General features: G+C 45.3%; 1 protein-coding gene across 4 annotated transcripts in view; it reads right to left on the bottom strand.

Moving 5' to 3' along the window:
* The window catches only part of PCDH10 (protocadherin 10), a 34,947-nt gene extending 17,026 nt beyond the window's left edge, over nt 1-17,921 (bottom strand). For 2 of the 4 annotated variants that reach the window (XM_059843788.1, XM_059843789.1), the window contains exons 1-4: nt 14,251-17,920; nt 12,760-12,818; nt 12,095-12,201; nt 2,674-3,003 (exon numbers count right to left, since the gene is read on the bottom strand). In XM_059843788.1, the coding sequence (XP_059699771.1) occupies nt 2,674-3,003; nt 12,095-12,201; nt 12,760-12,818; nt 14,251-16,848 (3,094 nt within the window). In that variant the 5' untranslated portion in view covers nt 16,849-17,920. Of the gene's footprint in view, nt 1-2,673; nt 3,004-12,094; nt 12,202-12,759; nt 12,819-14,250 lie in introns of all 4 variants that reach the window. The other 2 variants (XM_059843785.1, XM_059843787.1) reach the window with 2 other exon arrangements.
* Between the last annotated feature and the right edge of the window lie 7,429 nt (nt 17,922-25,350).

The following is a 25,350-nucleotide window of genomic DNA, read 5'->3' as shown; positions in this document are numbered from 1 at the left end:
TAAATTCAAATATTTTTTGCATTCTACAATACACTTTTTATTCTTTGCTGCGCATTTTTCATATGATCACTTTCAAACATGCTTCAACATTTTATACAGTGTTTTTGCTTAATAAGAGGGTTCTGTTTCATACATTTTAATTATTTCTTTTAAAAAGTCACTCTGCTGACAAACTGATTTTGACATGGCCTTCTGTGTTAAGAAGATGAATTTAATTTTATTTTTCATTGCAATTACCCAGTGAATCAACTAAGGTTCCTTCTAAATCCACTTCCTTTTATATACTTTTCTTACCTTATTCATTTAACATATTATTAATAATAAATTATTTACTTATTTTTATAATTAGAGCTCACTTTCTTTTTGTTGTTCTTTGCTATAAAATTATAATCTAAAATATTAAAAAAAAAAAAACAAAACAAAAAAAAACCCACCAAATAAGGGAAAATAAACCAGAGAAGCATTACTCTTGTTTTATAGAAATTTTAGTTTTAAGGTTCAAGAAAAAAAGCAAAACTAAATCTGGATTCTCAAGTTTTCACTTAAAACTTGAGAATTAAGTGAAAACTTAATTATTATGCACTGACACTCATTATATTGGTTACTTCTGATATTTTACTTCCAATCGCTTATGTTCTTGTGCCAAAAAAGTGCAAAATGTAGATCAATGTGTCTATATAAAGACACTGTTCAACAAAACTACTTATGTTAATGTTACAAAATTTAAAATCTCTAAACTATCAATAAAACAGGTATGTCACTGCTATTTGAAATTAAACTCCCAGGCCTAGAACCAATCAGAGCAGAAGTACAATTGTGGTGTCACCAGATGACAATCATCACTGCAACATCCATACTGCACCAGAACTCTGCTGTGGTTAGACCATCTAAAGATGCTACCAAACTTGTGAAATTAAAATTATATTTTTGACTGAGGTGACAGTGATGAAATCAATGCTGCTAGATGGTGCCTTAGTGCTGAAAAATGTTTTGTAGAAATAAATGGTGAAAGATCAGTTCAGCAAAGACTGAAATTTGTTAGGCTGTACTGAAATTTCACACCGGTCTTTAGAACAAGACTGGATGATTGGCACATGATATTTTAGCCCACACAAAATCAGCTGATTGTCTCAGGACAGGTTTATAGGAAGGGCTTTCACAGATCAGAACTGGTAGTCAAATTTAAAGTTGTCAGTAAATTGAATCTAAAAAGTAGAGTGGTAAAAAGACCTCTCCTAAAAGAATGAAAATACCAGGACAGCCAATTTAGAAGGGAGAACTGAGCTGTCTGTGCTAAGAATGATCTGTACCAAAGATCTTCACATATCAGACTGCCAGCACACCACCCCTCAGAGCAACTAAATGACTTAATAAATAAATAATACCATTCAGAGAGATTATTTCTCTTTTACCCCCAGTCTGCTGTCCTAAAAGGCCTCTGTTGCTTTAAAAAAGGGTCAATATTGCAGTGTTAATGTCTTTGGCTTATATGAATGAGATAAACATCACAAATTCTCTAAGTCAAGGAAATTACAGTCTCTAATAAAATACAGAATGCATCAAATAGAATGAAAAAGACAGATCAAAGTGCTATTCAAGGGTTCTACAGCTGGCTCAGACTCCAAAAGGAATTATGAAGGTCTCCGAGATCTATCACACTCTTTCATGCCACATAACCATAGTCAAAAGGTGACTAAAGAAAGAGGCAAGATTTTGGAATGAGACAGAAGGCCCAGAGGAGCCTGACAAGAATCAGTACTTCTAGGCTGAAAGATGATCAGACTGAAGGCTCTTATTTCCAAACTATTTAAACAGCCACTTCAAAATAATATACATACTGTTTATTCACAAGATACTTCTCAATTATATAAAGAAGCTCCTAGTAACTCTCTCAATTTAACTCTAGTCATAGAAAACACTAGCCTGGCAACACTAATTTTTAAACCATCTACTGAAGAAAATTTTGGAAATAATCCAGCATCAGAAAACAAAACTGAGCAACTCCCCTGTGGCATTCACATTGTCTGAAAAAACTCCTTCGCCCAGGATTTTTCTCCTGGGAAGCTGAGAGGACTCAGAGAAAAGGAGAACAATTCTTATCTCATTTGCTTCTCCTGTGTTTTACTCGTGTGGAATGTGTCTGGAGATTGTTTACCCACAGGTGATTGTTTCATTGGATTCTGCTGTGAGTTATTTTGACTCTTTGGCCCATCAGGGCCAAGCTGTGTCGGGACTCTGAAGAGAGTCAGGAGTTTTCATTGTTATCTTTTTAGCATTCTCTAATTATCCTTTCTGTATTCCTTAGTATAGTATAGTATTCTTTAATATAATATAGTATCATAAAGTAATAAATTGGCCTTCTGACAACATGGAGTCAGAGACACCATTCCTGCCTTTGTCGGGGCAACCCTGCAAATACAATAACTTCCCCATTAATATTAGCTGACACTTTTGTTGGTGACAATGATGTAACACTAAAAACAAGAAAGATTTTGTCTTTTTAAAAAAAGCACTGAACAACGCCTTCTTCACTGGTGCCTGAATCCAACAGAAGCCATCTCCCCCCCATTCCTAAGATTGTGCTTGTATTATTCCTAACATGAAAAGAAGAAAGAGCTAATTTTTGTTTCTGCAAAGGGAACACTCCCAAGGAGCTTTTTGAACAGTACTTACTCAAATATGGTGGTTTGTAAGGCGCTCGTGTATTAGACAGCAGTCCATCGAACTCCTTCCTCTCCAGACTGTTGTGAAGGGCCTTCTCTTTGCCAAAGGTGGAGAAGGACCTTTCTGCCCCAGGCTGGGCTTCTGGTGTTTCAAACACTTCAGTGTCTGGAACGGAGTCCATGCCAGGTACGTGCAGATTGCTGCGGTAATCTGCAGCTTGGCGTCCATCGGATGGAACAAAGGAAGGCATCCAGCACCGATCTGAGTGGCCCAGTGCTTTACATTCCTCTGTGCAATTGGAGAAGAGATCCATGCCTGCAAGCATGAAAGAAAAAGAAACTACAGATATAAGCTTCAGCATCATGAACAGCTGCTGACAGATAAGAAAGATCATGCCAAGGAAAGAGAAGCGGAAAGAGAAATGCCGTAACAACTTCTTCCGCTAGTTTCATCCCCTCAACAACATCATGAAAAAAAATCTAGTTGTCCAGTCATCAGATGTCAAAGACACCTTGTAACACACATAAATAAATGCCAGAATGTCACACACACAGAAATGCCACTAGAAAAAGAGCATCAGAGGCTCTGTCTCAAAGTAACTTGCAGATCTCACTACTTTGAACCACTTCATACAAGGTTCAAGTCCGCTTGCAGGTTGTTATCTGCAGTTCACTGGTTGAAAATACCTGCTTAAGAACATGCAGGAATTGTTTCTACATAAATGGGTTGCTGACCAAAGAAATTGAAAGTCAGGACTTAGAAATCACAGATTTCATTTATGAAATGAAACATTAAAGAGTCCTATAAAACAACTCTCTGTGCATACATCAGTATAGAGATGGAACCTATTGATATTAAAAGCAGATGTTACAAAGTAGGAATTGAACTTTCAAGTGATCAGGAGAGCTTATTCAATCATTACATCACTCTTTCAGAGACAGTTTTCATTGCTGCTGCAGTAGTCCTTGCTATTATCAAGTCATCCAAGAAATGGGACAGAACCCTATAATAAAATACTGCAATTAGCAATACAAAGGCAACTGTAGTCCCATGTGATGTGGCTGTGGATACTATCAAAAAAATTGTTAATACTTCCCCTATATAAGCAAACAATTATCCATGCTAACACCAAACTGTTTGCTTACAAATCCTTTAATGCTATTAAGATCTCAAATGACAAGCTATGCTGCTTTTGACCACTTTCAGATCAGCATTCCAAAGGAGTATTTCCTGGCTAAGAGTCATGAAGTCATTGCATTATACTTGAGAGGAATAGTGTAAGAAACCACAGGGACAGAGTAAAATAAACCAGCATCTCCAAGTTGGTTTGTCCTGTTTTCGGGTGGGATAGAGTTCATTTCATAGAGTTCCTAGTAGTTGATACAGTGCTGCATTTCGGATTTAATATGAGAATAATACTGGTAACACAATTTTTTGGTAGTTGCTCAGTAGTGCTTACACTAAATCAGGGACATTTCAGTGTCCCATGCCCTGCCAGTGAGGAAATGCATAAGAAGCTGAGAGGGAGCATGGCCAGGACAGCTGATGTGAGCTGGCCAAAGGGCTATTCCATACCAGGGAGCATCATGCCCACTATATAAACTGGAGGTGGCAGAGAGAGACCAATCACTGCTCAGGGCTGGGCTGAGCCTCAATCAGTGCCTGGTGCAAGTATAGTGTGCATCATTTCTCTTCAATTTCATTCCTCTCTCTCCATTTTGTTATTATCTTTATTTCAATTATTAAGCTATTCTTATCTCAGCCCATGACTTTACTTTTTTCTGATTCTCCTTCACATCCTAGGAGAATGAGCAAGCGACTGTGTGGTGCTTAGCTGCTGTTTGGGTTAAACCAACGCAATCTTCAGCATCATACTAAAAAGCAGAAGAGTAAAAAAAAAAAAAAACCAAACCCCTTTTTTCTTGTGTTTATAAAGAGAATCTTAGGTGTGTATCAAAACTGAACTAAATCTGTTATAAACATTGCATTTACAAGCACTTCATTAGAATTACAAAAAAAATAACACTACTTGTAACAGAAACAGGAAAAAAAATTGAACAGCTGTAATATAGAAGAGAACACAGCCTTAAGCTGTGCCAGGGGAGGTTTGGGTTGGACATTAGGAGGAATTTCTTCACAAAAAGGGAACAGGGTGGTGGTGGAGCCACTGTCCCCTGGAGGTGTTTAAGGAAAGACTCAAGGATGTGCCTTGAACTTTAAGGATGTGGCACTCCGTGCCAGGGTCTGGTTGACAAGGTGGTGTAAGGGCACAGGTTGGACTCAATGATTTCAAAGATCTTTTCCAGCCTAGTTGATTCTTGTAATAAGATTCACGTAATGTAGCTCATTTACCAGGGAACATTGTAGAGAACTGGATTAGCCTGATCTCCAGTGTGAGGATTAGTATTAAGAACTGAACCACAGTTTTGAACTCTAATTTGAATTATATTAATAATATTTATGTAATATCTCATACTACAAAAAAAACCTATCTCTTCAGAAAGGAACAATGATTACGAGCTATCAACAAGTGCTTGAGTAAGAAAGGCAATCATTTAGACAGAAAAAAAATCATGAGGAAATGAGAAAGAAAAGGTTTTTGTCTCAGATTAATCTCACTTTATAATGACTTTTTAATTTTAAACTAAGCAATATACAATACCAGGTCCAGTTTCGATTAGAAGCTTGCCTTGATAATTGGCATGCAGAAGCCTGAAAATAAATTTCTGATCAGTGAACTGTTGAAGAATGCAAATGTGAACTGCAGATATGCTTAAGGAATCAGATGAAGATCATCAGGCAAGGAGGAAAACAGTGCAAATATAAATTCTGTAGTGGTAGGAGCTATCAAAGACTGAAAAGAAATATTTAGATGTAGACTTTCCAAAAAGAAATTAGTATCTTACAATATTTATAAAACTCTTTGTGTGTATCTTATGTATTGAAATATCTGAGAAAAAAAATTTTTTTGCCTTCCAAAGATTTAAGGGACAATAAACATGAAATAGTTACAATTTGCAGACTTCTTGGCAAAGCTACATGTAAAAAACAAATAGCCCAGCATTTAATAAGAAAATTATTACAGTTCCATTTTGCTGATAATGTATCACTGATCATACTAATCCAACATTTCCTGAAAGACAGGAGGAGAAAGAGAAACTTAAGGGTAAGCATTAAATTATATTCTTTAGTCTATGGGGAGGGAAAGATTAGAAAAATATTATTTTAAGTTTACACATTCAAATATATACCCTTTTCCTCCCTTTATGGATCTTTATTTCACCTGGAAAATTACCCTCCATTTCACTAGTTTGTTCTCACATCAGCTGCTAAACCACAAAAGATTTCTATCCAAATATATTTTTTCTGTTCCCTTTTGAATACTGCTTGTCTACTGCAGTGCACTGAATAGTATTATATAACAGCTTATTATAAAAGATGTTATAGCCACTATAAATCAGGATTCCTAATAAACAAAGAAATGAATGTAGGGGATATAAAATGTGAGCTTGTACTGCAAACTTCTTCTCTCTTTGAGAGGAGAACTTGTAAAAAGAAATAAACCAAATTATATACATTGGAATTTAAATATACCCTGCTAGAACACCTAGCTAAATGTATATGCTTGTTTAGAATAGGAACAAAATGTTCAGAGAGGCAAGGGTTAGGAATTGTTCCAGCTTGAAGCAGTCAAACAGTCCCTAAGAGTTTAACAGGTGCAGAACCAAGCCCTCGGGTTTAGTATTTTGACAGAAAAGAAATTCAAATTAGCAGCTTATTTTCAAAATCCCTGGGCAGCCATGCAATTTGCACTGCCTGTGGTATGAATGCTGACTATTCTTCCCCACCTTTTTCCTGTGGGTCATAGTATAGAATTTTCTGGCTCTAATTGAAAAACATTTAACACACGGTTGGGGAAAAGTAAGGGCTTTTTGTTGCTTTGCAAGGAGGAAGGACATATCATGGCAAAGAAGTGAGACACTCAGCACAGAACTCCTTCATACCCCAAGAATCATGTTCTTGATTTAAAACAAAATGTGCAGTAGTTGAACACTTCTATCTCATTTCCCTCATAAATCTAGTTTTATATATGTGATCCTCCTGAACTATCCATCATACTTACAAGTCCACATTAAAGAAAAATGCTCTGTATTCTTATTTTTCCCTTAGTTATGCTGTTAGACCTTGCGCATACAGACAAACTGAGATTTTAAAGGTGACTCTGAATTAGGGATTTCAAATGCCTTTTGTGGATACAAACAGACAGCACAGTGCACTGAAGTTCTGACAGGGATCAGCACTGCACTATTCCAAATGCAGCACACACAGAACAACTTATGGCAAAGGCCACCAGCTCATTCCTATTTTATTACCAGGGGGGCTAGTGGACAATATGAGCCCTCCCACAACTGTGACTTTGCAGATTTTAAATGAAAGCAAACCCCTGCCCCTCCCTCAAAAGCTGCCAAAAACTAGGAAAGGTGTTAAGTTTCATGTCTGAAGTACCTGAACTCAGGTGCTTTGAATCACATACTTGGCAGCACTTCATTTTCAAAGCCTGCTCCCAGTTTCCTTCCTTTTCATATTTCAAAAGGAGAAAATCAAAATTTCTCCATGAGTTTTAATTGGTTTTGTCAAAGCAAAAAATTAGTCCTAAACCCATTTTTAAATAATGTGTCCTTCCTCAAATTAATTAAGGAGGAACCATACACCATGAGCAAAAAGTGAACACTTTCATGTGCATTACTCAGTAAAAGATTTAACAAAAAAAAAAAATGCTGATGAAATATTTTTTGCAATACCATTATTGAAAAGGGTTTTCCCCAGTGTGTGGATGTTTTTTTTCCCCAGAACCTTGCCTTTTACTTGGAAATAAATGACACTTCTGTTTCTCCTGTGCTAGTTAGATTCAAAATAGCTCTGAGAAGATCTGGTTCCCTAAATCACACCTCCCATTCCCAGAACAACTATCCATTTGGTTAGACTATCAATGAGCAAGTATCTCATTACCCTGTGATTCATGTTTTCTATTGGTAAATAAGGATAATGATGCTAACCTACTTGGTAGTTATCTACTGCAGAATTGGACTCTATGAAACAGTTATTATCACTCTTTCTTGCTAAGTAATTGGTATGCTGCCTTGGATAAAACTGACTTCATCTGCATCAGAACATGAATAAAGACTCAAATATCTTCAATATTCAGCCCTTCCAAATCTCAGCTTCAAAGGCCTATCTGGACCACTGAGATGAGAACATTATTAAGCATGCAGGCCAAGGAAGAAGAGGGGAAATAAAAAAACACCAACAAAAAAAATAGAAGTAGCACTTAGCTTCAGTCAAAGCACTTTTCTAAGCCATTTTCATGTTCACTCTCACTTTATCTGAGATAGACTTTTTGCCCAAGTGATCTTCAAAACAGGATTTAGCTGTCAGTCTGCATAGGCTCAGAGGAAATACTGGTTTTCTCTGTCCCTTTATCACTGAAATTCTTCTTCTGACCTCTCTTATTCTTTTCCTTATGGACACTGAAATATTGCAGCTCTTCTGCCATAATGAACCCTCTTGGCATTCAGCTAATCTGTGCTGAAAAGGTGTGAGCCAGTGTTTCACCCTGTGCCTTTGCATTAAACCCTTACCAATTCCCTTCAAAAAATCCAACAGGAAAAGCCTAATTTAAAGTTTCAGCCAGTCACCAATGTAAACTGTCCAAAAAAACAGGCAAAAAAATGCATTTTATAGGATATACAAGGCAGGATATTTTGGTGCATTTTACAGGATATACAAGGCAGTGCATCTACTTGGCTCCTCATTTTGGGCATTCCTCCCTGAAGTGCCTCTGAGATACTGTGCCAATTCCATGAAAAAAAGGGTAATACTGTGAAGGACTGTGCTTGGGAAAGCCAAGTAGCTAGTGAGCAACCATATGAAATAAATTGATGGCACGAGTCCAAATCTTACAGGACAGGTGTCTAATCATACAATTTAAATGTACACACATGCAGAGCATTAATTGGCACCCAAGCTGGCAGTTTCACAAGGGAGGCCAAGAAATTAATCAACCATGGGAAATAAACTAACCTCGTGCTTGAGAATTACTCCTAGAGAACACAGCTGAAATACAGTGTGTTAGTAAGAGGTAGAAGTGTTGTGTGAGCTGGGTTTGCTCTATCACAAGTAGCAGCTTTGCTCTCAAACATTTTCAAAGGAGACCACAGGTCATTAGAACCTAGAGTTTGAGAAACCCCTCCTCTGTTGGCCAAAATCCTCCTGCACTTACTTTTTCACCTTTGTAAAGTTGTCTTTTTCAAAAAGCTCAGATTACTAACCCAGTCAATGAAATAACTATTCAATCCACAAAAAAATTAGGATCTTGAGCATCTCACTCCTTGCCATTCCCTGCCAAAAGCAGATGACAGTACTTTAGTACTTCATCAGTGTTAAGGTAGGTAAGAATGTGGATAATTATGAGGCATTTATGTGTTACTTTAATGGGAAAAATATGAATCCCTTACATGCATTTCAGCACATTTAAAACATGAATAAATCACTTTTAAGAAAACATTTTGTGAAAAGGTAAACTATGATCTAATTTCAAAACTCAAGAAAACATTTTATGGCACGTAGAGCAGCATAGCTCAGATTTTTTACTAAATTCTACAAGATAAAGCTGTGGCAGGGTGATGGATTTACATCCTACATGTTTTCCTTCCCAATTAATAACTGACCATGACACCACAGCTTGGATTGCAATGGACTACTACAGAATAGCTATTTCTGTGCCACAGGACTGCTCACCAGTGACAGAGGTCCTGTGCTGAACAGTAAAAAGATGTTTTGCCAGCAGAACACGCTGCTGACTAAAACTGGTGGGGAATGAGTTTTGTCTGCCAGTGTGAATTACCTACTAAATATTTTTATCTGCTTTTGAAAACAAATATGATGCTGTGTAGTATCAGGTAACATCTTGGGGAAAAAAAACAGCCCAAACTGCTGACATGTTATCAATCAGAGTGTTTTCCTTCAGTAATTTAAAAATAATTGATTATTTTTCTGATGCTTAATTGATTATTATTCTGATGCTCTAGCATCAGAATAACCAATGCAATTGAGAAGGCATTCCCTCTATACTTCCTCTAGCCACTTAAGACCAAACAAGATTTATGCTCCTTTTTTCCCCCCCAGAAAATTTATCCCCAAAAGCTCATTGCAAGAGTGAAGACTTATGTCAAACTGTCTTGTCATTGCTGAGGTAAAAGGGCACATTCTTTGCATTAAGACAGCATGATTCAGCCCAAAACTTACAAGAACAGTAGATAATGTGTATAGAAGATTAAGCTGTTTCTACAGAGATCTGTATTGAAATATTTATCTGGGACTAGCATTAAAAAAGTGGTGCATGCAAATTATTCTCAAATCTCAGTACTAGTATATGAAATTGGTGCATTCTGAGTTTTCAGTTCAAGCTACTAATTGTGAGTAGACCAAGCCTAATTGTCAGCTTTCATCACTGACTATGTGATCACCACTGAAGATACAGAAGTTCACAAATCACATCAAATTCTTAAATGATTTGGAATTATTTCAAAGTACAGAACAGTTTTTCTCCACTGTTTGATAAAACAGAAATGAAGAAGAATTTACCCCACTAAGGATCAATGCCAAATATGACAAGTATTCATAGTCTACTTTTAAAATGGAGGGAAAGCATAAAGAACAGAGGCACAACAATAACAGCACAGAATGCATCTAAAAGAAAATAGCTTTCAGTTGATGTGCAACTACATGATTACATTCCCACCATCAGTCAAATCCAGCCCCTTCTGCAGATGTTTATTCTTTTCTCTCCTGTTTGGTTATTATGGTTCATTATGTTGAGGGACTAAGCTGATTGAAATGTTCATGGAGATGACTGCAGCAGTAAAATGCGTAAAAGAGGAGAAAAAAAAAAAAAACAGGAATGCAGGGAGGGCAGGAGGAGAGAGAGCTTTTTATAACTCAGTAGCCCTGATTGCTGCATCAGAAACAGTGCAAAAGAAAGGGTGGGGGGAGGCTAAATACATGGCTTTTTCGAACAATAATAAATCATACGCCATATATAGGCCAAAAATGAAAGAGGCTCTGTGTTCAGATGTAAACTTCTGGCAAGACCTGGTTTGTTGTCAGGTTCCCAGACACAAAATAGACACTCTGTTCACTTAGCATGAAGCCCTGCAAGAAGCAGGGAGCTCCAGAGACTCTTGGCTCTTCTCAAGTCTCATTAGGTCTGCATATTAATGACTTGCAGCAATAGAAAGAGGCCCTGTGGCAGCCTCCTCTTCCCCTGGTGCCTGGGTTTCCCATCGTTAAGGGCACAGGGACTACAGCAGCAAGAAAATAGAGGACATTAACAGAGCAGGAGGGTGAGGCAGCACTGCTGTGACAGCACTGGGTCCCCTGCCCTGGTGCCTTTTAAGGTGGGGGTCGGGGGGAATAAAAAAAAGGAGAACTGACAGTATTTTGTATGACATGGTTGTAGCAAATCTTGATACGTGACAGAGCACAAAGGAAACAAGGGGAAAGGCAGCACTGTGTTCCACAAAGATGTACCAGACCTGGGGAGGCTGCAGTAGGAAAGAAAGCCCAGCATTTGTAGCTAAAATGCAGTGTGAGGGTGAGCGTGAATTCTAATGCACAGGCTCTGAACAAATGTTCCTTTCAGAAGCAAACTGACAGTATGAGAACTAAGACAGCAAGCCCTACATATGGGCATAACACTGCAATGTGTGTATTTCCTAAGTGATTCATAGCCTTTTAAAGCCTTTCTTTCCTCTGTCAAGAAAATGTATTTAATAATATCTTATTAACACGGAGACCACTTGCAACATACAGTGCCTCAATTTGAATTAACAGACAATCCTCCAAAATTCGAAGGTATTACACATTCAGAGCACCCAACGTGTCTCTGCTGATCCCCTGAAAAAAAACCCCTCACAGTCTGGCTGTCATTCAATCACTGGGTTCATTCTTTCCCTTGGGAACTCCTCCTTCACTTCTCATTGCTGTGCCAGCTGAAGTGCCTGCTAAACAGAACTGCTTAATGCTTTGAAATTCTCTAAATCTGCCATAGAAGAAAATGTGCTATAAAATGTACCAATAACTTTGTTTTAATGTGCAGGAAGTTTTCCTACAGTGAATGATACAGTATAACACACCAATTCCCATCCCCAACCACATGAATAAAGTAAATTCTGCCCTGAAACCATAAGAGGTTCAAAACTGCCTCCTTGTCCAGGCAATTGTAGCAGCAAGCTGATGTAAACCCAGACTCCCAAGAAATAAATATGCTCACCTTATTTATGCCTCTCTTGTATTATATTCCTATAAGTAACTGTTCTTTCTAGTCTCCCTACTTAAAGATCCAATATTTCCATTCTCTTATCAGACTTACCGGAGGATTGACCTCGATTAGTGGCATCATGATCACTGTCTCCTTGCTCACTGTCTCCATGACCACTGTCCTTAGAGCTTACTATGTCTGCTTCCTGGAATGCAGAACTAGACACAGAAACATCTTTACATTAGAATAAACATGAAAGAAGAACTCGTAAAACATTCTTCCGCCATCACATGGCCAAACACGGCGCTGCATTCCCCCCGCCCCCACCCCACTCCTGCCTGCTGCACGGTTTCCACCGAGGTGCCCTGCCCACCGGGAACAAAAAGAGCAATTTTCAGACCTTGCAAGGGCCAGCAAGGGTTATTACTCCTCCTGGCTTTCACGTAGTCCGTGAAAGTCATTTGGAAGCATTTTCTTTAAGCCGGGTAGCTGAACTTTAGCTCAGTGAGACAATGTTTTCTGGGAGACCCTACAGAAGCATGTTATTAAGTATTTGAAGCACGTTTTAGACCAATACAATCCGAGATTTTGTTCTCTTTTCAGTCAGTTTGGAAACCAGTTTAGAAAAGCCACAATTCAAACTTATTTAGTGCATCTACATCCATTCGACTTCCCATTGCTTTACTACCCAGTTATATCTGTAGTAAATACATTTCTGCACAGCATTCAGACTTGCTAAAGCATACATGAGGAAGCCAAGGCTACAGAGCTCCTACCTGTTTACTCGTCGGGGTCTGTCAACTAGATAACTGAGCTCAGCACGCTGATGCTTTGTCTAGGAGAAAAGAAAGTATTGGGAGATATTTTAACTCTTGATATTTCCGTAACCAGCAGCAGAAAATATACAAGGGAGCAGCTCACCATAGTCACTATAAATGGTAATGCTTAGCTGCAAGTAGGCCTGCAAAATCTGTTTCTAGAATGGAAGGGGGGAAAAAAAATCAGCTCTTAGTCACACAGATGGGAAGGCACAAGAGATTTTTTTCTGGAGTTCCTTGAGACAAGACTCTGACGTTTTCTCACTGTTGAGCATCACAAGGACTCCCACAAAAAATTAGCATAACTATTTCTAGAGTTGTGGACTACTCAGATGGTACTGGTATTGCACCATAAAGAAAAAAAAAAACAACATTGAGATACCCTCAAGTCATTAAAAAGGCAGCAGAAGCCAAGAGTTCTGTAGACACTTTGAGGCAAAGTCAGTATTACAATTGAATATTAGAAATTTCACTGCAGAACTTAATGCCTTAGAATACACCATTCAAACCACCTTTGTCAGACTGGACAACACAGGTTTCAGTAGGGTAAGAGTGAATGTGAGGTTTTGACTAATGCACAGGCAGAGAGGTGCTGACAATATATATGAGCTAACCCAGTACAAAATGATTAATGGGGGAGTGATACGGCATGGTAAATTCTTCAGCAAAAATTCTCTGCACACCAGGTAACACAACATAGGCAAGATTGCAGGGGACATTAAGTCTTAGCACACGATTTTACAGAAACTCTTTCTTGCTGCTCTTTGCAAACTTTGGGGTTAGAAAGAGCTGTGCAGACAGAGTCAAGAAAAGTCAAAACCCCTAATTCACAAATTAAAGCTCCTGCAACTACAGTGATTGTCACAGTCTCAGAGGGGGTTTCCCCCAAAGTCTTACTTGCACGTGAAAAGATTTCAAGACAGAAAAAGACACAGGTTTAAAGCCTTGCTCCAGAGCATCCTGTGATTACACCCCACGTCACTTCAGCCTTGTCAAGCGGAGAGATTCTGCAGAGAGCTGTAACCCCCCCATCTCCCAACCCACCGGCAATCCACTCACAGCTACCGCAGACTCGGGGGCATCTCTGCGCCCCGATACTGCCCAGCCGGGGCCAGATTCCTTCAGAAGCACCGGAGGGGGGGGAAGGGGGACTCAGGGGGAACACGCTTGGCTGCAACAGCTGCTCAGCCCGAGCGATGAGAGTGTGTGTGTGTCTCTACCCCGCAATAGCCTCTGAGACCCCCGCCTGTCGCTAAAACCTCCCAAAGAGGAGAGGGCAAAGGGCGGAGAGAGAGCGGACTGATTAAAGGAGAAAGAAGCAGGATTAGGAATGCAAAACGCCTTTCGCGACGGGAGAGGAGGAGGAGCGGGATCTTCAGGAAGGATGCTCGGGGATGAAGTCTGAGGGGGCTGGGGGGATGTGGGATGCCGGGGGGTGCCGGTCCTTACCTCGCTGGACAAAATGCTGCCGTTGGAGATGATGTCGGGCTGCTGGTCGGCGTAGCCGGTGACGATGGCCCCGCAGGGGTTGTGCTCGGCGTCGGTGCTGCGAGAGGGGCTACAAGGCTTGAGGAACATCAGGTCGGTCTTGGCGGACTCGGGGGTGAGGCAGACTTGGTAGCAGTAGTTCTGGTTGTGGTGGTGGGAGCCGAAGCTGCCCGACTCCTCCACCGGCACCTGCGCGGGATTGCTCGGCACGTTGGAGCTCTGCACCAGCATGATGTCCGACTTGCTGAGCTTCTTCTTGCGGGCCCGCGCCTGCCGGCTGCAGCAGGGGCAGCAGCAGCAGCAGCCCAGACAGCAGTCGCTGGCCAGGCAGGTGTAGATATTGAGCTTCTTCTCCTTCTGGCAGCGCACCGCCAGGACGATCATGGCCAGCAGGAAGATGAAGGAGACGGAGCCCAGGGCGATGATGAGGATGAGGGTGAGGTCAAGCGAGTTATCGCCCCCGGAGCGGCTGGGGCGATGCTCGCCGGAGCCTCCGCCGCCTCCCCCCGCCCCGGTGCCCGCGGCCGGGCCGCCGCCGCCGCCGGAGCGCTCGCCCGCGCCGTCCACCAGCACCACCTGCACGGCGGCGGTGGAGGAGAGCGGCGGCTGCCCGTGGTCGCGCACCTCGATGACCAGCTCGTAGGGGCGCTGCGGGTCGCGCTTGGCCGGCACCCTGCGGGCCGTCCGCAGCTCCCCGGAGCGCCAGTCCATGCGGAAGAGCCCGGCCTCGTTGCCCCGCGCGATGCTGTAGGTGAGGCGGGCGTTCTCGCCGTCGTCGGCGTCCACCGCAGCCACCCGGGTGACCAGGTACCCCGGCTCGGCGCCACGGGGCAGCGCCTCCCGCGCCGGGGTGCCGTTGCGGCCGGGCAGGGGGCTGACGATGGCGGGGGCGTTGTCGTTCTGGTCCACCACGATGATGTGGACGGTGGCGTTGCCGGCCAGCGGCTGCGGCTCCTCGCCCGCGTCGCGGGCCTCCACCTGGAAGCTGAACTCTTTGAGCTGCTCGTAGTCGAAGGAGCGGAGGGCGTAGAGAAACCCGTTCTCGGAGTTGATGGAGACGTAGGTGAAGACGGACATGCCCTGGATCTGGCTCTCCAGGATGGAGTAGGCGAGGCGGGCGTTGGCGCCCTGGTCGCGGTCGGTGGCGCTGATGGCGTAGATGTAGGCGCCGGGCACGTTGTTCTCGCTCACGTACACCTGGTACACGGGCTGGCTGAAGCGCGGCGCGTTGTCGTTCACGTCGCTCACCCGCACCTGGATGGACTTGCTGGTGCTGAGCGGCGGCTCGCCGTGGTCCCGGGCCACCACGGTCAGCGTGTAGGCGTCGCCGCCCGGCTGCTCGCGGTCCAGCGGTCCCTCGGTGACGATGGTGTAGTAGTTCTTGAAGGAGCTCTTGAGGCGGAAGGGCGCGTCGCCCTGCAGCAGCTCGCACTGCACCTGCCCGTTCTCCTCCGAGTCGCGGTCCGAGACGCTGAAAAGGGCCACCACGGTGCCCGGCGCCGCCGCCTCGCTCACCGCCTCCTTGACAGTGGAGAAGCTGATCTCGGGCGCGTTATCGTTGGCGTCCAGCACCCGCACCAGCACTTTGCAGTGCGCGGGCACGGCGTTGGGCCCCAGGTCCTTGGCTTGCACGTACACCTGGTACACGCTGCTCTCCTCGTAGTCCAGCTCGCCGCTCACCTCCAGGCGCCCGGTGCGCGGCGCGATGCCGAAGAGCTCTCGGGCGCGGGCCGAGATGTGGCTGCTGAAGGAGTATATGATCTCGCCGTTCTGCCCCTCGTCGGGGTCCGTGGCGTTCAGCTGCAGCACCAGGGTGCCCGGCGGCGAGTTCTCCGGCAGCGACACGGTGTAGACGGGCTGCTCGAAGGCGGGGACGTTGTCGTTGGAGTCCAGCACCCTGACGGTGAGCAGGGCGGTGCCGGTGCGCTGCTGGGGCTGCCCGCCGTCCACCGCCGTCAGCACGTAGCGGTGCACCGCCTGCTGCTCCCGGTCCAGCGGCTGGTCCAGCACCAGCTCGGCGAAGCGGTTCCCGTCGCCCTGCGTCTGCACGTCGAGGGAGAAGTAGCTGTTGGGGGTGATCTCGTAGGTGCGCAGGGAGTTGGTGCCCACGTCGGGGTCGAAGGCGCTCTCCAGCGGGAAGCGGGTTCCCGGCGTGGCGCTCTCCGAGATCTCCACGGTCAGGTCGGGCTCCGGGAAGGAGGGCGGGTTGTCGTTGATGTCCAGCACCTCGATCTCCACCCGGAACAGCTCCAGGGGGTTCTCCAGGAAGACCTCCAGGTGCAGCAGGCAGGAGGGGCTCTGCTTGCAGATCTGCTCCCGGTCGATCTTCTCGTTCACGTAGAGTACCCCGGTTTCTAGGTTAAGCTCCAGGTAAGGGCTGCGGGAGTTGGGCGCCGTCTGGAAGCGCCGAGCCGAAAGTTTTGTAATGTCCAAGCCCAGGTCCTCGGCGATATTCCCCACGAACGTGCCATGCTCCTGCTCTTCCTGCACCGTATAATGGAGCTGGCAAAAAGCCCCCTCCACCATCCAGAGCAAGGCAAAGAGGAATAGCACAACCATCTCCAGACGGGGAAAGAGATTCCCCCCTCCCCGACACCACCGCTGCCTCCTCTTCCAAAAGCCACCTCCTCCTCCGAAAATACCCAGTACAGTGTGTGTGCGTGTCTGTGTGTCTGTGTGCGCGCGCGCGTGTCCGCGCTTGCAAGCGTGTGGAGAGAGAGGGATCGGGGGAAGGGGGGGGTGGAGGAGGTTGGTTTGGGGGGCTGAGGGGGATGCTAGATACTATTTCTTCTGATGCATGTTAGGATTTTTTTTCTCCCCCATCTCCCTCCTTTTTGTTACGGGGATTATTGTTTCACACGCTGACCAAACGAAGAAGACAGGCGTCCCCACTTCATCTGTGATCTTCGAAATGTACGGCCAACTAAAATAGCTATTAGCCGGCTGTAGCTAGAGACACACTGTAGCCCTCTTTTATTTATTCCGAGAGTCTTGGCACTGCACCGCGGCAGCAGCAGTGGCGGCGGAGACAGCAGCAGCAGCAGCAAATTCCAAGGAGGAAATTTTTGTATTTCAAGATTGTCCTCGGTTTGTCTTCCTGGTGGGAGTTGGAGGGTAGATGCTGCTGGAACAGCCGGTGGGCATGCCCTCTTTGGATGCAAGGAAAAGGCAGAAAACCGCGAAATTAAAAAAAAAAAAAATTACCCGCAAAAAGATTTCATATTAAAAAAAAAAAAAAAAAGGCAGAGAGCAGCTTAGCTACCCAAAACTTTCATTCCCCGATGTCCCTGGTATTTCCTCTTTTTTTTTTTCTTTTTTTTTTTTTAATTTATAGATTTTAGATTTCTCTCTCGTCTGTCAAAGGTCTTTCCTTTTCTTCTCTTATTGCTACGAGTACGTTCATCATCATCACTCTGCTTTTACGGCGGTGCCGATCGCGGTGGGGATTTTTTTTTCCTCTCTTGCTGCTTTCTCGCCTAGCCCCCGTGTCTGTGTGTGCCGCCGCTGTGCTGCCGCTGCGCTCCCGTCCCGGCTCCGCTCCCGGCCCGGCTCCTCAGATCTCTGCCAGCAGTTTCTGAGCGGGCAGCGCTCGGCTCCGCTGTTTTTGCGCAGCGCCCGGCTCCTGCCAACCAATCGGCGTTCAGCACCGCCCCCGGGGGCGGCGCCCCATTGGCCGCGTCGCGCGTCGAGTGCGCTGCGTCACGGCCGGGCCGGGCCGCGCGCGGGCTGGGCGGGCGAGGCGAGCCGAGCCGAGCGCGCGCCGGCCGCCTCAGCGCTCCCTGTCCGTGGATCCCTGTCCGTGGATCCCTGCCCGCTTCCCTCCTTCCCTCCTTCATTCCCTCCTTCCCTGCCTCTCTCCCCTCCCCGGGTGATGGTTCCCCCGCCGCGGCCGCTGGATGGGGAGATCGCCGCTCGTGCCTGGCACACGCACACGTCAACAAGCCCCGTTCCTTGGAGAGGGAGTTTCCACGGAGCCGCCACCAACTTTCCTTTCCAGTGGAGCTTTTTGGAAAAAAAAAACCAACAAACCGTAAACAAAGGGAAACTTGCGGTGGTTGTTGTTGTTCCTTTCCCCTTCCCCGCCCCTTGTTGTGTTCCACAGTGGAGAGAGCAACTTTCCGTCATTTACCCGTGCAGTGTTTGCAGCTCCAGCCAATTTAAGGCACTACGAGCCTGCGCCAGTATTTTCCTATTTCCATTTTGGAATTTCCGCTGGTGCAACAGGAGACCGTCAGGGGCGGTGGAAAAGGGAAAAGGAGGAATGCTGCTTGTCATTGGGTGCTCAGGGTGGTGAGGCGGATATCCCTGGAGTGGGATATTCTCTCAGGGATAACCAGAGGAATCCAAGGGAAACGCTCCGGTGCCGGCTGTCAGTGCTGGCTGAGAGATCCGTGTCCCTAAGGCTGCCGAATGAATAAAGTAAAAGAATACAATACTTATGATTCTTGTGGAGGGTTTCCCCCCCCAAATGTTGCTGTTCTTGAACAGCAGCACAAAGCAGGGACCTGCACCTCCTGCTCTAACCCCCTCACTAATCCACCACTCAGCAGCGGCTCCGTCCGCACATCTCAATGAACTACAGGTGCGTTTTGTCACTCGGCATTAAATCCACATTGGGATGGATTTAATGCAGGAATCCACATTAGGATTCGGAGGCCCCGGCACAGCTTTCCCCGAGACGCTGTAGATGCCCCATCCTTGGAAGTATTCAAGGCCAGGCTGGACGGGGCTTGCAGCAACCCGTTCCGGTGCAAGACGTCCCTGCCCACGGCAAGAGGGGCTGGAACCAGCCGGCCTTGAAGCTCCCTAGGAATCCCCAGCAATCCCAGCCATTCTGCCGTGTCCAAAGCCGAGCCCCCCGCGGGCTCCAGCGCCCGGAGCCGCGGGCGCGCCCCCGCCCCGCCCCTCCCCCGGCTGCGCGGCCGCTGTGGCGGGCGGCGGGCGCCCCCCAGCGCCCCCAGCGCCGCACTGCGCCCGGCAGCGCCGCCGCCGCCGCCCCGCGGGGCACACAGCGCGCCCCGCTCCGCGCCGGGACCTGCCGCCCCTCTCCGCCCAGCGCCGCGCTCCCCTGGCCGGCTGTGCGGCTGCGGCAAGCGGCGCTACCTCGCTGCGGGAGGGAAGAGGCAGCCGGCGCGGCAGGCAGGGAGATGCCCACTCTCCCCCAAATTGCATCCTGTTCTCCCCTTCTGCGTGGCTCCCTGCCCACCCCTGGGCTCTGTGGCAACGCGGGGAACAGTCGGCGGGGCGATTCCGGTGGGTGTTTTGCAGAAATATTGAAAAATTTCGTCAGAATGCCCCGGCTGCTCCCGCTTCCCGTTGGATGCGGTCGGGGACCTCGCTGCCTTCCCTTCCCATGCAGAAGCGCCGCCGCTCCCTTGCCCGTCCGCTGCCGCCAGCTCCAGGCGCGGCCGGCGGAGATCGTGCCTCTCCTGCCTAGGGGACCGGTGGATGCCCATAGGGAAGCGGCCGCTGCCCGGCACTGAACGCGACCCGGGGCAGCCCGGCTCTAGCCCTTCTCTCCCCGCCGCCGGAGCCCCCGGAGCGGCCACCTCTCCTGCCTTCGAGGAACGCGGGCGGCCCGGGCGCAGCGGGCGAAACCCGGGAGACCGAGCCCGTCCGTGTCCGTGTCCGTGCCCGCCTCTGTGGGCCGGAGGAAGCCCCGGAGGTAGCGGGGGGGGACACATCCCCGGGCTCGGGGCGTTCCCCACGCGCGCTCGAGGCGCGACACCCACGCGAGGCTCCTGCGGAGACGGCGTGATCCGGGGGGCAGCAGCAGCCACGCGGGAACACACACATATTTATATCCACACACGTGTATAGGCGCGGGGGGAGCCGCCTCCCGCCCTCCCGGGGGGGCCCGCAGCCCGGGGATCCGATCTGCCCCCGCGATTCCAAGCGCAGCCGGGTCTCCATTTTGGGTCTCCGAGCAGTGCCTGGGAAGCGGCAGGGATCCGCGGCCGCCCTCCCGCTAATGCCGAGTGACAAATCGCACTTAGGCGATACATGAACGAGAAAATGATTTATGGATTTTCACGACGGTCTGAGCCGATGAAGGCGACGTGAATTATCCATCCTAATGTGCAATATATCATTTTCTAATAACACTGGGTTGGTCCTAGCGCTGTGCGCTGCTCCCTTCGATAGCAGGTATCGATTCGGCACAGTCCGAGCGCCGGCTTTCTGCCGGACACGTACCTCCTGCAGCACCAGCTGAGATCTGTGTATTTACCTCTTCCTAAAGCCCTGGGCTAAGGACAGACTCCTGACACCGTGGCCTTTAGTTTTTCCATCTGGCATCATTTAATTTGGCCATTACTTTGCCGAATGAAGACTAATCTTTCGTATCACTGCGTTTCACTCTGTGCTGTGATTTGGAGATGGAGAGAGAGGATGCCAGGTTTGTAAATGCTCCGTGCTGATGGGGATGGCACCTGGGTGAGTCAAACCTTTCCCCCCTGCCAAATCCTCCTTGGCAACCTGAGTACAACAGGGCACTTTCTAACAAGGAGAGCAGATGCTAAATCATACTTCTGCTCACACAGAGCTTCCCTGGCACCTCCATTTACCAAATCTCAAGGATTATTTTAAAGACAAAATTTTTGCTTTTAACTCATACACAGGAGGAAGGTGAATCATCCACACACAAAACTGGATGCGTGTGCATAAGAGGGGGAAGAGTTGTAAGGTCTGGAGGGTGCTCAGCCCCAGGTCCAGCTTGTGCTGGTGCCCCAAGGCCAAGGGCATCCCCTCTGCCCCAGCCAAGTTCTTTTGCCCTTCATCCCAGAGTTGCAGTGAAATCATGGTGACATAAACTATGAACAATCCCAATTATTTATCTAAATGGTTCCAAGTCTAAAATATCACTTTCACATTGAGAAGGACAAGCAAGTTCTGGCCTTCCATGAGACAAAAAGCAGAGATGGGGAAGATGGAGATAAAGGATTAACGCATTCATTTGGAATAGGGCATTAAATTAGTGATTACTGGGGAAGAGGTGAGGAAATGCTTCATTTCTCGTTAACCAAGTACAGTTTTTCCTTTGCTCAGACACTAAAGGAGTTACATGTGTAAGAGAACATCCAAATGCTGTGTTCTGGAATAAACAATCACTATCCTAACCTGCACAATCATATGTTATGTTGTGGAAAGCTAATCCACGTAGTTCAGTTGAGTCACCAAAATGGATGGTCAGGTTCTATTTTAGGTTCAGTCTTAGTTTCAGGCTGTGGAACACTGTGGCCTCTTTACTATCTGGATGTTAAAAACACATCATGAATTGGCCTCCCTTGTCCCTCAAAGGTCCTAGATTGCTATTCCTTGTTTTAATATGAATTATCTTTGTTAAAAAAAATAACCAAACAAAACCCACCCAGGTTTTCCCTCAAGGAAATGACAGGTCATGGTGCAGGAAAGATGACTGGAATCAGTGATAGGATTTGGATTGTAAATAAGAAACAAAAGAAGCCTGCTTCCTAAGAGGAAGATGTATATGTACTAGTGATGGGGCCATAGGATGAAATCCTGCTTCAAAGCCAGGTCGATACAGAACAATTTCTCAAATTAACTAAGAGGCCTGGTTAAAGTATCAGAGGGGAAGGTTCACTGCCACCACTCCCTCAATGGATTTCTCTCTTAATTGCCAATGAGGAGACAAAACAGGAAGGCTAGACAATCTGGCTAATCAATAAAAAAAGCCTGTCTTCATGTTTGCCTCAGGAGCACTCTGTATGTCAGATCGATGTGGAAGCCACCAAAGTTCTTGCAGGGGTCACCAGTGATTAAGACATTTTCTGATGGTTTTTAAACAACCCCAGAGACTAGCATCTGCCACAAGGTTGAAGATATAAGCAGAACTAGAGATACAATGTTAATCATCACCTTCACACTTCTGGGAGAGCTCCTGGTGATGAAAACAGCTTGTTGTATTTATGACCTCAGACAGCTGTTTTAATAAGTGATGATCAAATATGACTTCACTACATGCTGTATACTCCACCAGTCATCAGATATGATGGAGCCTCTCCAGGAGGTGCCAGGAGTCTAGAACAGAATGACAGTGGATGCATCCTACAGGAGTTTCTTAATGCCAGCTTCTGCCTCCTTTTCTTTGCCTGCCCCCAAACATTCAATACACATTTCAGGGAGTCTAAACTCAAGCAGCAAGAAGCTGTTCAGTGTGAAACTGTAGATTGGTACAGCCTGCTGCTATTATCCTGCCTTCTCCAGCTTTCAGAGTCTATCATAATGTTTATCACAAAGAGAGAAAAAAAAAAATCCCAGCCTGTTTCAATGACTTGTGATTTTATCTGATTCAAGTCTGCATTGAAATAAATAGAATAAAACTATTTTTTCCACAGTTAAGCTCTGAGCATTTTCTATCAGTCAGGCCTTTTACAGTGTCCAGATCAGAGCAGCCAAGGTCCTGGTCACTTCAAAACACTTGTTTCTGTATGCATGGCTTTGCACTAACATTTGGCCTGATTCCTATAAGCTTGTTTCATAAGCTTGTCCCATTACTATTAATGTAATAGCCACAAATTTGGCAACTTTTAACTCCACTTTTATTGTCGTGCTGCAGATACATTATAAACGAATGAAAATGACTTTATACAAGGTGATCACTCAAAAATACTGAATTTTATCTGTTTACTTGCGGAAAAGAGGTGACATATGTATCTAACATCACAGAAGATATTTCTTAACAAAAGATTTTCCAATAAGGCAAATTACTTACCATCTAGCTAGAATTTTCAGAAAGAGAGTTTAATCCATATATAGAAACCTGGTACTGAATCAGATGAAAAGCAAAACATGATCACATTGATCAGGAGAGGCATCATATATTTTTTTCTCTATAAATTTCTTTTTCTATGGTATTGCTCAATCAGCTGCACCCATTTCCTTGAACTTCATCAAAATACAGTTGACCTGTATCTGAATTCAACCAATGTTGCTAAGCTTGAATGATTACCAGAGCAAATGAGGACAAAAACTACAGTGGAAAACTCCACTTGTTTGATACTCTGTTAAGCTTCTTATATTACACTCAAAGCCATAGGTAGATGTAGTTGCTTCTGATAAAGAAAATTGCACTGTTGATTTTCTTTTCAGCAGCAAGTTCAAACCTTGAACTAAAGCACAATTTGTTTTGAGGTTCAGCTTAAAAGCAGTAGTTCAAATACAAAACTTCTATTCTTAGGCATAACAATCTAGTGCTTGACAGAATAAATACAAAAAAGCCCTAAACTCTAGATTGTTTGCCCAGAAGAATTTGCATTCTTGGGCCTCAGTGTTCCTTGTATATATAATTTCTAGATGATAATTCTATCATCTGAGTCATCATGCCAACTATGCAGCAGATAACAATAGCACCAGCTAGGAAGGAAAAGAAACAAGATGACAAAAGTGATGTTATAATTATCTAGGCACTTAGGAAGAGTGTGCACATCTGTATTTTTGTGGAGCTACTTGCACTACCAATATTCAAGACTGTATTTTTTGAGGTTTTCCTTGGTAAGATCATATGCTCAGGTGCCTGCTTTTTCTTCTAAAATTGCATCTATCTAGGGAAAACTTTTCCATAGTCTTACCCACCTCAATTTCAGAGGAAGTTCCACTTGGAAAGCAGTTTAGTCTCTTATGCGGCAATGATCACAATTTTTTTTTTTTTTTTTTTTTTTTGGTCTATGCTAAAAATATTGCAATACTCAATTCAAAATCTTACCACCTCCACATTTTGGAATAGTGACTTTAGCAGATGGAGGTCTCGGGAGTACTTGTTGCCATTCTCAGGAAGAGACACCACAGGGAAAGTCCTCAAAACTTCTTCCACAGAAGCTGTTCCTTGAAACACTTCCACACACTCAGAAATTTATAAGTTGGAAAATCTGTGCTAAAAGCCTCCTCTTATAACTGCTTAGTGGCTGGACTGTGTGACAGAAACTGGGCAAGTTCATGTGTTCCACACAACTGCTGTGGAGGATGAACAGAGTTTTTCTCAGAGTAATTATTTTCAGGATTCTGCATAGCTGGATGTAGATCTGAAACATGTGCACACTTACCCATACACTTGCTACTCTCAGTGGTGGTAAGGAAGCAGGAGAAGGTGGAAAAGGAAAAACATCACTGTAGAACCACAGAGAACAGCAGAAAAGGATGATCATAATTACTAAAGGATAGGGAGATGGCTATAAAAGTATAACTGCAGCAAAACAAATGGTAAGAAAGAAAAATTAAACAAAAACAAAACAAAACAAAACAAAAACCCTCCAAAAACAACCAACCAACCAACCAAACCCCCCTTACATTTAGGCTTAAAAGCAAAACAAATCAGGCTATAACCACAAAGCGAAATACCCTACCAGACTTTTCAGCAGGTTCCTAAGTTCCTGCAGCCTAACAACAAAAGTTAGTTTCCTTTCCCTTTTCATTAGCAGGTTTTACATATGCATGTGGAAAAGCTCCTAACTGTGAGCTGTTACTTAATTAGGTGAAGCAGGAGTAGTCTGTGCTATAGATTTCAGTGGTCCACACTATATTCATTATGCAAGTTGGGGCCTGGTGTTGCTACAATTACAGTTTTTCAATTAAAAATCAAACCAGAAGATTGTCTCCCACACCAGAAGTCTGTGCAGCAGTGGGATCTCCAGAGGCTGAGCCAGCCTGGCTGCTGCTGCCTCACGGAGCTGCAAGGTTGCTCTGCTCAGCAGGATCTCACAGCTACAGGGCACAGGGACAATACACCTCGCTCAGCAAAACGTTGGAAGCATGATTAGCAAAGTATGCAAGTTGCATAAGCAGACTTGGGAAATGTTGGGTTTCAAAGTTCCTGGTGTTGTTGCTTCTAGTGAGCCTGTAAATCACGGTGATCTGTTACTAAAAGATTCCTCTTTGCTGCCTGTCAGTCCTGCAGTTTGTGCTTTGGAATGAGGCACTCAAAAGGCACCCAGCTTGCATTCTGGGACAAGATCTTTCCCAAGAAATCTTCTTTTGCTGGATCAGTGCTCACCATGGGCACTGGTGCTGAATCAGAGCTGGTTCATACCTGCAGCACTTTGGCTT

This window comes from Haemorhous mexicanus, chromosome 4 (genome assembly GCF_027477595.1).
Source record: "Haemorhous mexicanus isolate bHaeMex1 chromosome 4, bHaeMex1.pri, whole genome shotgun sequence".
NCBI lineage: Eukaryota > Metazoa > Chordata > Aves > Passeriformes > Fringillidae > Haemorhous > Haemorhous mexicanus.
This window is presented reverse-complemented; position numbering and strand designations above follow the sequence as displayed.